The sequence below is a fragment of the Myiozetetes cayanensis genome, unplaced genomic scaffold, assembly GCF_022539395.1.
Source record: "Myiozetetes cayanensis isolate MyiCay16 unplaced genomic scaffold, myiCay2020 scf20-37, whole genome shotgun sequence".
Classification (NCBI taxonomy): domain Eukaryota; kingdom Metazoa; phylum Chordata; class Aves; order Passeriformes; family Tyrannidae; genus Myiozetetes; species Myiozetetes cayanensis.
In genome coordinates, this window is record NW_026087412.1 from 6,160,721 (window position 1) to 6,174,446 (window position 13,726).

Sequence of the window (13,726 nt, forward strand, 5' to 3'; positions counted from 1 at the left end):
AGCTGATCAGATTGGTTTGTGCAACTTCTCAGTTTGGTGAACAGGTCTCCATCAAAACCAACTGCCCTTCATCTGCCAGAGGGGACAAATCAGCCTCTTCCAATCTTCCCCAGGCTCCCTTTTCCCTCTCCATCCTCACCTTTCCAGACCACGAGTCTCACCCCGCACCTGACTCTTCCATCTCTGCCCTCAATCTGCTGCTTGAGCTGCCTGCTAGGCTTGTGAAGTTGTTTCTAAATGCTTAATTTAGGATCTTTATTATTTTTTCATTAAGCATTAATTAATGTCTGCCTTCTAAGGTCGGTATGAAATACAAGACAGAGGTTGGGCATATGTTAATGAGAATCTGACTAATTAAACTGGGGACTTGTAGAGAAGAACTCTGACAAATAACCAACAGGATTTAAGCAAGGTATATTGATTTAGGAAATGTAAAAGGGAAAGAAAAAATTAATTGCTTCAGCATTTTATTCTCCAGAAAAGCCTGATTCATAGTTAATCAAGTATTTTAATTGAATTTATCTGAGTCCTCTAAATAAATTTGAATAAAGGATTATGCTTGGATCATCCCTTGGATGTCTGGAATTTCATAATGACAAGATAAAGATCTTCATCCAAACTGGCAGCCTTAACTCTGTGTTGCCCTGCTCTGGCTGCTGTAAGCTTCTCAGTACTTGAGAACAGTTTTGTAATTCTCAGAAATCATTGAAGTTTGCCCCTAAGCCTTGAAATATAATGTGGGAAGATTAAAAATCAAGCAAACCTACTAATCCACGCCTTACTTAACGAAAATGGGAATAAAATGACTTATGTTTTAAATGAGCCAAAGCACCTTGTGCATGTAGACAGTCACAAGTTTTTTGCCATCTTTTGTGTGTGATTATTCGCCTACAAAAAGCCAAGTCAAAAAAAAAAAAAAAAAAAAGTAGAGAGAGAGACAGAGAGAGAGAGGGAGGGAAAGCAGCTGATGCAAATACAAAAATGTCTGCCCATTAGGTTTGGTGAACATGCACTGTCACATGCACTGTCACCATGCACTGTCACCATGCACTGTCACCGTGTAGTGTCACTTCTGTCACCGTAACTGTGCAGGTAAAATTGGAGTGCTCATAACACGGGGCAAGATGAAACCTTCTGCAATTATGTAACATATTTTACGAGTGAAGTTACTCTAACAAATAACTGTCTGCTCAAGTGCGTCCTGCAGAGCTGAACACAACTACGAAGCTAAAAATAACAGCCGTAATAATGACTTTATTTGGGATCAGAAAAGTGTGATAAACATTTTAAGAGTGAAAGCACTGCAATGACAGGGCTCTGGTTTCTGACTGACGGCAATGAATTGCAGTTACATTGGGAGAAACTGTAATTAAGTCTTCGGATCTTGACTTTAGGGATCTGGGATAAACACCTTCTGGCCAATCACACACGGAGCAAGGGAGAGACCTCTGGAGGTTTCTGCTCCAGATTGCCTCTTACACAAGTCACAGCCTGGGTTCAGCAAAGCACATTTGCATGCAGCTGAAACAATGTGAGCTGAGCTACTGGAACACAGCACTATGCTTTAAGTTGAATGTTAACCTACATATTCCATATGTAAGAACAAACTGAAGCGTTATTTTCGTGTCTTAACTCTAATTTCTCCATCTCAACATCTCAGGTGCTACGCAGAGATGCTGATACTTTTTCCCACCCTTTGCCCATTCTTCCCAATTCCAGTTGTACCTTTTGGTGAGCAGGGCACAGTTTTATCCTGTGTTTGTAAAATTCCCACACTGTGGAGCTCCATCCCTGACTGGGCCCACAAGATGTTGTGAAAGAGTGAAGAGTAACAGGGAGTGGTGTTGGTTTCTGGGTCAGCCCTCTAAGCAAGAGTGAGGACTGGGGACAACTCAGGTCATTTCTAGTCTGCCCTCTGCCCAGCAGAGATTTCAAGCTGGAGGCAGGATATGTCATATATCTATTTCTTGATTTTTTTTCCAAATTCCTGTTGTAATAAAACCTAAAAGACTTTGAGAAAATTAGGTTTTGGTCCTCCAGTCAAAACCAGAAATAAATGCATCTGACCAACAGAAGTGACAGATCACATTGCAGTAGGAAAAAGAGTCTAAATAACTAATGGGCCAGGTAATAAGGTTTAGGGTAAACTGAGAGCAACAGAAAAAAATTGCTTTAGAAATTGCTCTACGTAAAACATTTGTTGAATACATTGCTTTGGAGAACATAAAAGCCTGTCTCTGAGGATAATTTGTCAAGGGGAAAAGGCAGTCAGTTCAAAACAATACAGTCTTCTTTGCAAGCTATGTCTCCACATTTATTTTTATTCAAAAGGTCTAGGAGACAGTTTTATTAGAAATATCTGAGCAATTAAGCAATCTACACATCGTTCCCTTAAGTATCCGTTCGGCGGGATAGAAAGAATATAGTGTTATTTCCAAGACTACCTGGTGAGATGAAAAATGTTCTCCACAGCTTCTTGTCACGAGTAACATCTCGTATTTCCCTTGTCATGTTAACCAGTCTACCTGCAACTGGTGGCACACGACGGAAATCCAGGATCCTGGAAGAGGAAGAAAAGAGGTAGTTTATGTAAAGGATTAAAATGTAATGATAGTCTTAGGTTTTAGGAAGCTTCATTACACTCTGAAGGCACATTCATCTGTGGTCTTTAAGGAGCAAAAAGCCCATCAACTTTAAACTGGATAATCCTTCATATAATATATTACAAAATAGGTCCTGAATGTGATGAGCTCTGACTTGCCTACATAGTATGGAGCAAAATACAAAAGGGTATGGGGGGCATTGGGCATTGTTCCATGATAAAAATGAAGACACATACAATTCCAGAAACAGGAGACAGTGGAAATTTATTTTTTCACTTTGTGCTACTTCATGATTGTTATGACATGCATTTTGCTCACCAGTTTTTTAAGTGACTTGGGGAATGGGATTTCAGCCTCTTTCTTCCATAAACACCATGTAATTCTTTTTCTGACAGTCTTAGTATGTGTTTGATTTATTTCCTTCTGCTCCTCTCTGTTTTAATACCCTTACACCAACCTAAACAATCTCCTTGAGACTAAAAATTTTCCCACAGGCAAAGGCTGGGAGAAGAGGCTCTTTCTACCCCAAACTCCCCTGCCTTATAGATCGTAAAAAACTCCCTACTAAGCACTACTATTAGATACAGTAAAAGAGCAAAGGCCCCATACAAAGTCTCCCCATAGGCGGGATTTTTATATCTGCTGTCTGCTGTTCAGATTTTCTACATTGGGTAGCAACTGCTTTTCCTGCTTAGTGTGTGAATATCTAACATACCCCCCGTAGGAACTCCACTAATGCTTTTTTCTACAGCACCATCTGCTTAAAATGGCAATATAAAACACAAATCAGAAGGGATCAACACCAAGGTCAGCAACAATAAAATAGAGAAGATCCTTGAAGGATCTCATCAGGATGGCTCCTGACAGCAAATCTACCCTGTGCCATCCACTGACAGGTTCCCATACCCCAACTGTCATCCCAGAGGGCACCAGTACTACACAACCCCCCCAAAGGGCACCAGTACTACACAACCCCCCCAAAAAAATTGTTGCCCCAAAGCTTCAAGCTTTTGAAAGGATGTTTCTCAGCACTTCACAGTGTGAAAGAATCTTCAGTTCTGACTCAGCCTGTGAAATGCCATTGTTTCTAGCTCCACTGTTAATTACTAATCATTAATTCCCATCCCTAATCTGGGCAGGTTGAGAGGGCTGCAGTCCCTTGCCAGTCTTGGTGTATCCACCATCCCCTGCACTAACTCTGCCTGGGGGGGGGACATTTTCAGCTGACAGGACCATGAGATGACCACCAATGCCCTCTCCTTCACACTAACTTGTGGCCTAAATGTGCTCCTGATGTGGGACAGTGCCAGCTTTTTGCTGTGAAACCAGAACTCCCTTCCCACCCCGATTACTCCCTCTGAATACTCACACCACTCCCCACATCTCACTCAGATCTCTGTGCCCTGGAGCTAATTGGGGTGAGCCAGGCTCCCTTCACACTTACGTGACACATTCCCCCAGAGATGGATCCTCTCCATATGTACTTCGAGATCACAGGGGAAATTAATTTCTCAGCTTCCCTTCAATATAACTTCTCTTTCTTTTTTGAGAATTACTTATTGCCAGGCTTCTCATTCCCAGAGCAAGTTGCATTTCCTAATTATTAATCTACCCTTTCATCATCTGCCATTTCATTTATTCATGGCATTTGCCCACCTTTGTTCGACTTTCCACATTTTAAAAGTAATTCAGTTACAAGGCTGGCCAAGTGCAGCAACTTATCACAATATTTCCCCTTTTCTTCTAATGCAAATCCGTTCTACTTGCCTGTCCAGATGAAATGCTGCTATTTCTGCATTATGTCTCTCATAGTCTGAGAAATAAAAAAAGTCAGGCGGGGTTTCTTGTTCTCTGGTTTGCCTGCAAAGGAAAACAAGGAAAGTGTTTTAATGAAGGGTTAGCATTTCTAAGGAGCAGTGCTCAGTCATCAGCATGCTATTCAGGAGTTCAGAATTGTTTGCTTAATGGAAGACCTTTAAATACCTCATGTGTGCATTATTTGCCATGCAGCCTTCATTTTATCTTCTTTTTTAAACTACTGTAACAAAAAAATGGGAATTCAAGACTTGTGCACACAGTCTGCTGTCACAAAGCTGTTCCACTCAAGATTCTCGCTCTATTTAACAAGATCCGGTTTATCACTCTTAAACATTTCATTAGTGATAGCAGTGAAGACAATGTCATTTCATTAAATTATCATTAACTGTAATTATGAAATTTCCAAAAGTAATAACATTTTTCTTTCATCTTTGGCAGCCATGCAGCTCCTATCTAGAATATGCCTCTCCTTTTGTATTACTTGGAGCCCAAAGTGACATGTTTTTCCCATTTCAGAAGAAATGGGATCATTGCAGTTTGACGGCCACGACACATGTCATGTTTCAAAGAACATTAACAAGAACGTGCTTGAGAGAGGATGCAGAATTTGTTGTTTCTTCAGTTTAAGAACCAGTAAAAAGTGTCATTCTGATGGAAATAGAAAGGGTAAAGCTTCCACACTGCACTCCATGGGAAATACAAAGCTCCATGTAACACAGAAGAAAATCTCTGTCTCACTTGAGGCAATTTCAGACCTGATGGCTTTTGGATGGAACACAACTAAGGCAGTTGACCAGTACAATGTCAGGGTCCCACCTCAACCTGAGTTATGCCCTGTTTTGAAGTCTTCAGTGGGAGATAAGCACAGCAAAGCTGTCTGCAGAGCATCTGCAAGGGAGGACAGTTCCCCAGAAGAGGAAAACAAAGCTCTTTTTCATTCCCCACTGCCACAAGTGGCCCAGCTGACAGCTCATGCGTCACTCCTGCTACCTGCTGGCAATTAAAATACAGCTTCTGCATGGGGCCCTTGGCACATCAAAGGCTTTGGGGTGGTGCTGGTGCACAGCTCAAACCTCCGGAGAATTTGCAATAAGTCTTAATTATGGGGTTTGTTGGGAAACCAAAGCTGTGTCCACCCACGACTGTGACTACCAGAGATGGTATCTGCCCACAAGCCCTCCTGGGGCTCTCCACATTGCTGGAGAAACCGGCAAAGTCTTGTGGGTTTTGGCTGTAAGAAGACTTTGCTATGCCCCCAACAGGGTTTGAAAGTGTGATATTCTTTCTCAGACACTCCTTTTTACATTAACATCTTGGCAAGGCACTCGAACTTGCCCTAAATGATGAACAATTGCTATCATACAGACAACATTAAGGTGTTGTCCAATATAAGTCAAGGTCAGAGTGGACTTAAACACCCCAGTGATGCTCTGGCCAAAACAGCACTGACAGTAGTGGCCACAGAGGTGGCCAACACTTGGCAGAAGTCCTGCTAGGGCACTGCTGTGGCCAAAGGGTTCACAAAGACACAAGCCAAAAGTGAGCCTGGCATATAATAAAAAGAAGTATTTTGCTTTGTCTCCATAACAAATGCAGAAGTGGAAGGAATGAGCACAGCCACAAAGAGGAATACAGGAGAGCAGAACCTCTGGCACGCCACACAATGCACCGCACAGTCAAGAGTTAGGAGAGCTGCAACCTCACTGTGCATATTCCCCTAAAAAAATGAAGAAATGAGCCCTGAATATAAATTCTAAGAAAAAGATTAACAGATTTCTGCTAGGCATAAAATTACACATTTGTACATAACTTTCCCTCCCCTCCAGATTTTAAAATAGTTGATTTCTTCAACAAGTCAAAGAGAGAAAGATTCAACCCAAGATTTTGCAAACTTTACACATATCAGCACAGCTGATAAGTTGCAGAAAATATTACTAATTAGCTAATCAATGCCATCTGCTTTTTATCTCCCAAATACTTTAAACATATCACGGCTGTTCCTTTACAAGAAAATCCTGCTCCAGAAAATCAGACTTGAGTAAGGGCTAGATCTCAATCTTGCAAGCACAGCCATACCCTCAGCCCAGCTCCCCTGCAGTCAGCACATCAACACCAGGATTGTCCAGCTGCTCTAATTCCCTTTTACTCCCTGCCATCCCCAGCAATGGCTGGGGATATTATATATAATATGGGGGATATTATTCATTTGGGAGTAAGTACAGCTGTCCTGCAGGCTTAGGCTTGTTTGTACATATTTTTCTGCTGTCATAATGTGTTATTAAGTGGTAGCAGACCCTCCTAGGAAATCACGGGATTGATTGTCCAAAAACCTTCAGAACTGGACACCAAATCCACAGTGAAATGTAGACAATGGAAATGCCGGTATTTTTTGAACCTGATAACACATCATGAAACAAACTCCCAAGTTACTGTGGTGCTTCCCCCTACTTGGCTACAAAAAACCATTCTCCAGCCACTGTCCACGTGGTCCCAGCCCATGTCAAACACATATGGTTCCTACTTCTCTGCCTCCTGAAAATACCGTGTTGTTCAGCACATAGACTGGAAGGAGGATTTATCAACCCCAAGCTGCTTTACAATCCTTATGTTCCTTTGCAGAGCTCTGCAGAACTAAGACGTAGCAGATCCAAGCACCCTGAAATAACCTTGAAAAACCCTTTCTGCTGACTTACAATATTCCATGGACAGAACAGGACTCCTGTACCTTGGATCTGACTTAAGCTAGATAGACTTTTATTCAAACAGACATTTATGGTTAATTTGATGTCTGCAGCAGCACCTAAAGAGGTTCCTTGGTAATTCCCCAGCCAGAGTAAGCTGCCATACCACCAGCAAACACTAACATGTGAGAGGATTGTAGCCCAAGGCAGGTAACTGAAGCCACATGAGCCTAACACAGGTCTGAATCAGTGCCATCCATGGAATGTTATGAGAGTGGCTTTAGCAGTGTTAAAGTGCACTTACATCATAATCTATATTTTTTACTTTAATCAACTGTGTTTATACATAATTTTATTTTATCCACGTTAAAATTCATGTACAATCTAATCAATAAATTGCCTTGTTTGTTGCTAATTCTTCCAATGATATATTCTGATATATAAGCATAGACGGCTGGAAGATCAAACTGCTCTCAGCAACACAGATGAACAGTCAACAAGTCCTATCAGTTACTCCAGATTTAGATCACAGTAACTGGTCCCCAGTCCCCAAGTGACAGCTGAAAAGGGGCACACACTGATCAAGAATCCTTGATCAAGTAAAGCATCTTATAAAACAACACTGGAACCAAGCCACCCCACAGCATGTTTTAAATCAGAACTGCATTTTAAAAGGGGAAAAAAACCCAGAATCCCTCAAGTTAGTTTGGTTTTATCACCTGATGGCCATTGAAGGTTATTGTCTAATAAAAGGACACACATAGTGAGATATCTGAGCAAACAGACCAATATGCTGAGCCCTCTGCAGCAGTGCACGCTTCCGAGGGACGATAAATTACAGCAGCGGTCTGAGCCCCTCAGAGCCAGCAGTGACACCTCACACCGAGCAGGGACAGGTTCTGCACAGGTTGCAGACGGTGGGAGAGGATTTCTGGCGGCAGCTCTTATTTTGCAAACAGTTGGAATCTGGTGATCCTCTCTTTGGAGAAGGATTTGGCAGATATTTATAACGGCAGGCTGGGAAGCTGTGGAGGAGAGACAGATGGAGGTCTGTTGATAGTGCACACAGTTAAAAATTACACAGTGGCACCAGCCCAATTCCAGCATGAGTAAAAAGGCAAATCAGCACGGTAACATGTGTAGAGGAGAAGTAAGAACTAAGGGGAAATCAAAGCCCATGGAGATTTCCCCACCATGACACAACTTAGAGAAAACACAGGAAGCAAAGAATGAATTTAAACAGGACAGGGACATGTTGGTGTTGACACAAGACAAGGTGCAACTGTGATCTGATCTGGTGGCTAGAAAAGTGAATCATCCTTGCAAACAAAAGAAATAAAGCTGCTCTGATAAATGAACAGTCATGAATAAATCTGGTGAGTCAGCTCCATTCTAGTTATGGTTGGGACCTGGTTTGGTGTTCAGTAGTATTTGGATAAATCAACATAGTGATCTTCATTCAGAAATACTTTCTAAGTCACAAGCTTCTCTTAAATGTTTCTGTAAACACTTTTTTTTTGCCCATTACTTAATCCCCCAAAACCCAACATTAATAATTGCTTGTGGCTTTTCTTTTGCTGTTCATGAACCCCATCACCACAGGAAAACTGCAGACAGCAGACTCTCTGGCATTTCATAAAATGCCATTATAGAAACTAAACCTTTAACATGGAAATCTCTATTTAGTTTCCATGACCACTAGCATACACCTGCCTAAACTAGGATTAATACCCACCAGGGCCATGTATTACTCGAAACAATCCTGCTCATTGCCAGACTTCCTCTGCTCTGGGGGGTTCTGTTATCTGTACAGTAGCCAAAAAGCTAGAAAATAGGGCAAACAGCCCAATCTGAGCTAAGTGTTATCCTGACAGATACATGCTGTATTCCTATGCTGCAGTCCAGAGACATTTCAGAGACACCTTTTGTGTCAGAGCCTCGTACCTTAACTAATGAGAGGATGTGCTGCTGATTTGAAAACAGCTCCTTTTAAATAGGTTACACTCCTGTTCTGACACATAATCAGGGGAATCAACCACCAGGATTAGGGATGATTAGGGATCACAACAACGAGCTTTGCTGCAGCAGGGAGTAGGTTTGCTTGGGTCAGACCATTTTGCAGACAGAGCCCCTGCCCCTCTCCAGCCAGGGGAATTCAGCAGCAGCAAAATCATTATGAGATATAAGCCAATGAGGCTTTGTAATTGCATTGGCAGGGACATGACTGACACTGATAAGAGCATAACTTGGCTATCAGAACAGATAACAGGAGATTAACTGGGTCTACCCACAGCTATAGGTTGCTATTCTTCTCCTTTGGAAAGCAGCTTTCCTCTCTTCCTGTGGAGCATTTAAGGTGTTTAAAATACCTGTCCTGAAGCCAAGTTGCAGGCTCAAGAGTTCACATACAGTGTTACTTAAATGATAAAATACAGTTAATGCAAGACCAAAAGGTGGCCACTCAGCAGTTAGCTGCTGTTTCAATTATTTTATGGCCTGGAATGGAATTGGGCATTTTTTGCATTTGGAAGCTCCACAGTGGGGCTTTGTAGGCAGCCCCTTGCTCTGGCACGCCACTGAGGCACAGATGCTCCATCAGGTCCAGAGAGCCTTTCTTCCAACACAGACAGGCATGAAATCTCCCCAGCCCTCACCGATGAACCTCTTCTTTGTACTAATGGAAAACTCAGACTGAAAGTCCAGTGTCTGCTTGCAAGATTTTCTCCCTCCCTCCCCTCCACGCAACACTTATGTCAAATTGGATTGTGCAGCAGGGGGATCTACAGTGCCCTGAGATCATCTAAAGCTTATTATTCTAAGTGAAGGAGGCAGCCTGTGCAAAAAAAATGGTGTCTCTGAGGCAGCTGCAGTCCTTAGGAGGGTACTGAGATTTTGCATGCAGAGTTGTATCATCTGGGAGGGCTTCCAATGCATTTGGCACCGCTTAGAACAGGTGGAAAAAGTGCCACTTAATTTTATAATAGATTTTAGTGGCTTAGCGAGTCCTTAGGAAGAGAAATGATACTGTTAATGCAGCTACAACTACAGCAGAGGAGAGATCTGGTGCCTGTTTCTGCCTCCTTATGGAGTCTTGGCAGCTGATGGCTCTGGCTTTATCAAAGCATTGTGCTACAAAGAGCACTCCCAGGGCCGATAGGAGCTGTTTACAAGAGCAGAATATGGGCCAGAAATCGAGCGGCCAAGGCAGGAATGCAAAGACATGCAATTTGAGTGGTACAGAGAGGATGTTTGGCCCGTTTCATCGCCATCAACCAAATGACAATATGGGCCTCTGCAGGATATTCAGCCTTCTCCAGTTTAAGTAGCATTTCTGCAGCTAGAAAAAAACCGGAGCGAATATTTACTGTGGCAGAGAGACAGAAATTCGCACAGGGATGTGATAGCAATAGGAATAATTAGCAAACTGCCAAAAGGATAAATACCGAGATCATGCTATTGCGTGCCAGCCCCGGAGCGCTTTTCTCCTGAGCAGACGGAGAGAGCTTGACAACAGCACATGCTCAAGGACCAGTTAGCTTAATATAAATCATAAACTTCTTATGCAGAGAATGGCAATAAGCTTTCGAAAGAGCATTTGTATATATAAATATCTTGTTACCTGGCACAGAAAGACAGTGGGGCTGAGAGGGACAGAAAATCCACAGGGAAACAGTATATTAGGGTGGGTTTGCTTTCCATTTCCAGTGTGGAGTGAAAAGAAAAAAGAGGCTCCGGAGGTCACCTAGCCCTATTCCCTAGCCCCAGGGCGAGATCAGCTAGAACTAAACCATTCTTGACAGACGTTGTTCTAATGTGATCTTCAAAATGTCCTCTCATGATCCCATGGCTACAGCCCTCTCACCCAAGTCCCCATGTGCTGGCTTTACTCTTCTGCTGATTTCCAGTCTTGCTTTTTCCTCCTGGCAAAACCACCACAGTAAGACCTGCTGCAGCTGATCCGTGTGTCTTTCTGAGGGAATACATGAGGCACAGGCACAAAGAAACTGGCTCCCATTCCTGAAAAGAGCATCCCCAAGCCAAGACCTGGGAATGAAGCCTTAATGCCTTTAGACTGCAGATTCCTCAGTTCAGAAGCCCCTTCTTTGCTAAGCACAATTAATTTACTTTTAATTCATTGAAAACCCAATCAGCCCAGAGCCCTGAAAGTATAAGGGCTTTGCCCTTAAAACCAACACTGCTGCTATAAGACAAAGAAGCAACCTCTAATTCCTCTACATAGATCAGGGCATTTGTGAAAACATTGTGCAAAACCAGCCCCTTGCTTGGAGCAGACCACTGGAAGGCTCCTGCCATCCCATGCACTAGATGCATACATATATATATACATGTATACATATCTATATATATAAGGAGATTTTCACCTGAGCAAAACACTGAGTTACCACTCCTGTCTAGACAAGCAGACATAATATAAAGGGATGAATAATCAGGGCAAATAATATGATCCAAGAATATGAAAAATTAATTTTATTCTCCACTAAACTATAAAAATAATTATAAACCCAGACATTCTCCTCTTTTCTGGGAGCTTTTCTGTTCCTTTCAGTGGTCTGGATTTGGTATTAATATCTCAAAATGCACCCTCTCTATACTGTTGCCTTCACTGACATTGTGCTGACAGTAAAGTCAAGGCATAATCTCACCAATCATCATTTCATTGTCTACCAGCACAGAAGAATAGCTCTTTTTTCATTCACTCTTTTGTGCTTTCAGATGTATAAGACATGAAGAGAATCTTTGATCAGCACAAAAACGTTAAGAGTTTGATCAACCAGGGAAAATTTCCTTCAGCAATTCAGAATATTACTTCCAGCTCTGCCCAGTAAGTAGCTGCCTGTCACCACGGGAAAAGAAAATGGAAAACAAAAATTAGTGTAAGCACATTTGTCAGGATGTCTTCCCCACCCGCGCTTTTCGGTGTGACAGCCAAGCAGTCCCTTCCTGCCCCCAGGAATGTGGGCAAGGAGATGGTGCTGAGTACTGAGCTCTCAGCCTGGCCAGAGCTCAGATTCACAGGTTGTTTGTGTATTTGTATTATTATTATTATTATTATTATTATTATTATTATTTAGAAGGTGGCTGAAGATAAAGGAAAATGAAATGCTGTTTCAAAGCAGGTAAGCCCTACAAAACCAGAGAAATGGGCTCCAGTGCTGCCCAACCCCAGAGGGGTGTACACAGATGCACCTAATGTATAATCCAGCACACAGAGCAATATTTATCACCACCTGCTGTGGTAGGGACATGATGTGACCAGACAAGTAGGATCCTTCTTTATAACACATGCCTGTACTTCCCCTGCACCCCGCAAACATTAACGAGCTGCTACAGTGACATTTTATGCCTTTCTTTAAGGAATCTTCGAATTTAAGAGGCAGGGAGTAGTGTTAGAAAGCAGGCACGTTTAAAACACTTGAGGTAAAATGAGTTTTTCCAACATCACGGGGTAGAGGTTGATCTCAGTTATTACAGAAGAGCAGCACCACTGACTGCTGGGGTGAGTGAAATAAAGATGCTTTCCACGGCCGCTTTGGAAAGCTGTGTACGGAGCTGCTTCTGTTGTAGGCAATGACACGCACGGCTGATTTTTTGGCCAGCAGTGGGGATTGAAGTGTGCATTTCCAAAATTAGAAGCTCAGGTCTTCATACCCTGATTTAAAGAAGCCTGTCCCCTGCACAGGGAGCTCGGTGGGATGTATGCAATCCATACTGGAACGCTGATTGTGCCAGAGGCAGCGCACAGCACGCAGAAATTACAGGGGTGCAAAGGTGGAAGTCGGGCTGCAAATTCATCTTTGTCTCCCTCCTTTGGGGTGCTGATGGGAAGAGGGAATGTAGAACAGAGAACAGATGAACACTGCTGCCACAGTGGCTAAGTGGCAGTGCTTGTTGGCTAGAAACGTTTTTCTACCATCCAGAACAAGCAGGGCTTGTACAGAAAAACAAATGAGTCACGGTATGAAAAGAAAGGCAAGGTCTGGGAAGCTCCTGTCACCAGTTTACTTTGCAGATAAAAAAAATTCTTGACCCAGAAATAAGGTTTGCTTCATCTTTGAGATAGAAACCTGACTTGACATAGAGGAATTGAAAGATTAAAAGGTACTTGACAGCACAACAAAAGAGTTCCCAGTGCCAATGTTAACATGGTCAATGCTGTTGTCACAGCAGGGAGAAAAAAGCCTCACAGCAATTAAATAAGCAGGAGACATCATTAATGAGGTGCTGCAATGACATTTTGAGCCTTTCTTTAAGATATCTTCATCAAGAAATTATATCACTGTGAACATTTTCTGTCCCGTATAGCCTAGATTCTTTTGTGCTCTTAAGCAAGCAGTGTGAGCACTTCTGCCATGCCAAGCCCATGATATCTGTCATCTTTCCCCTTGATTTATCCCTTTGAGGCTCCACTGTACATTGTCTGCTCGCCACAAATTGCAAACATGAAAAATGATACAGCTGCAAAAACTATTTTTGAAAAACTGTCAGAGCAAGCAGAGCTCTGTGTGAGCCCAGTTACCTGCAGCCTCCTTCTGGAAAAAGACTGCAGAGTATTTTCTACAGAGGTTTTTCAATATATAACGTTTCTAGAGGTCTGAGAGTGCA

General features: G+C 42.5%; 1 protein-coding gene across 1 annotated transcript in view; it reads right to left on the minus strand.

The window, feature by feature from the left end:
- FAM20C (FAM20C golgi associated secretory pathway kinase) overlaps positions 1–13,726 on the minus strand; it is a 58,078-nt gene that overhangs the window by 8,741 nt on the left and 35,611 nt on the right. Inside the window, exons 5-6 of the mRNA XM_050317418.1 lie at positions 4,371–4,463; positions 2,445–2,560 (exon numbers count right to left, since the gene is read on the minus strand). Of these exons, the coding sequence (XP_050173375.1) occupies positions 2,445–2,560; positions 4,371–4,463 (209 nt within the window). The remainder of the gene's footprint in view (positions 1–2,444; positions 2,561–4,370; positions 4,464–13,726) is intronic.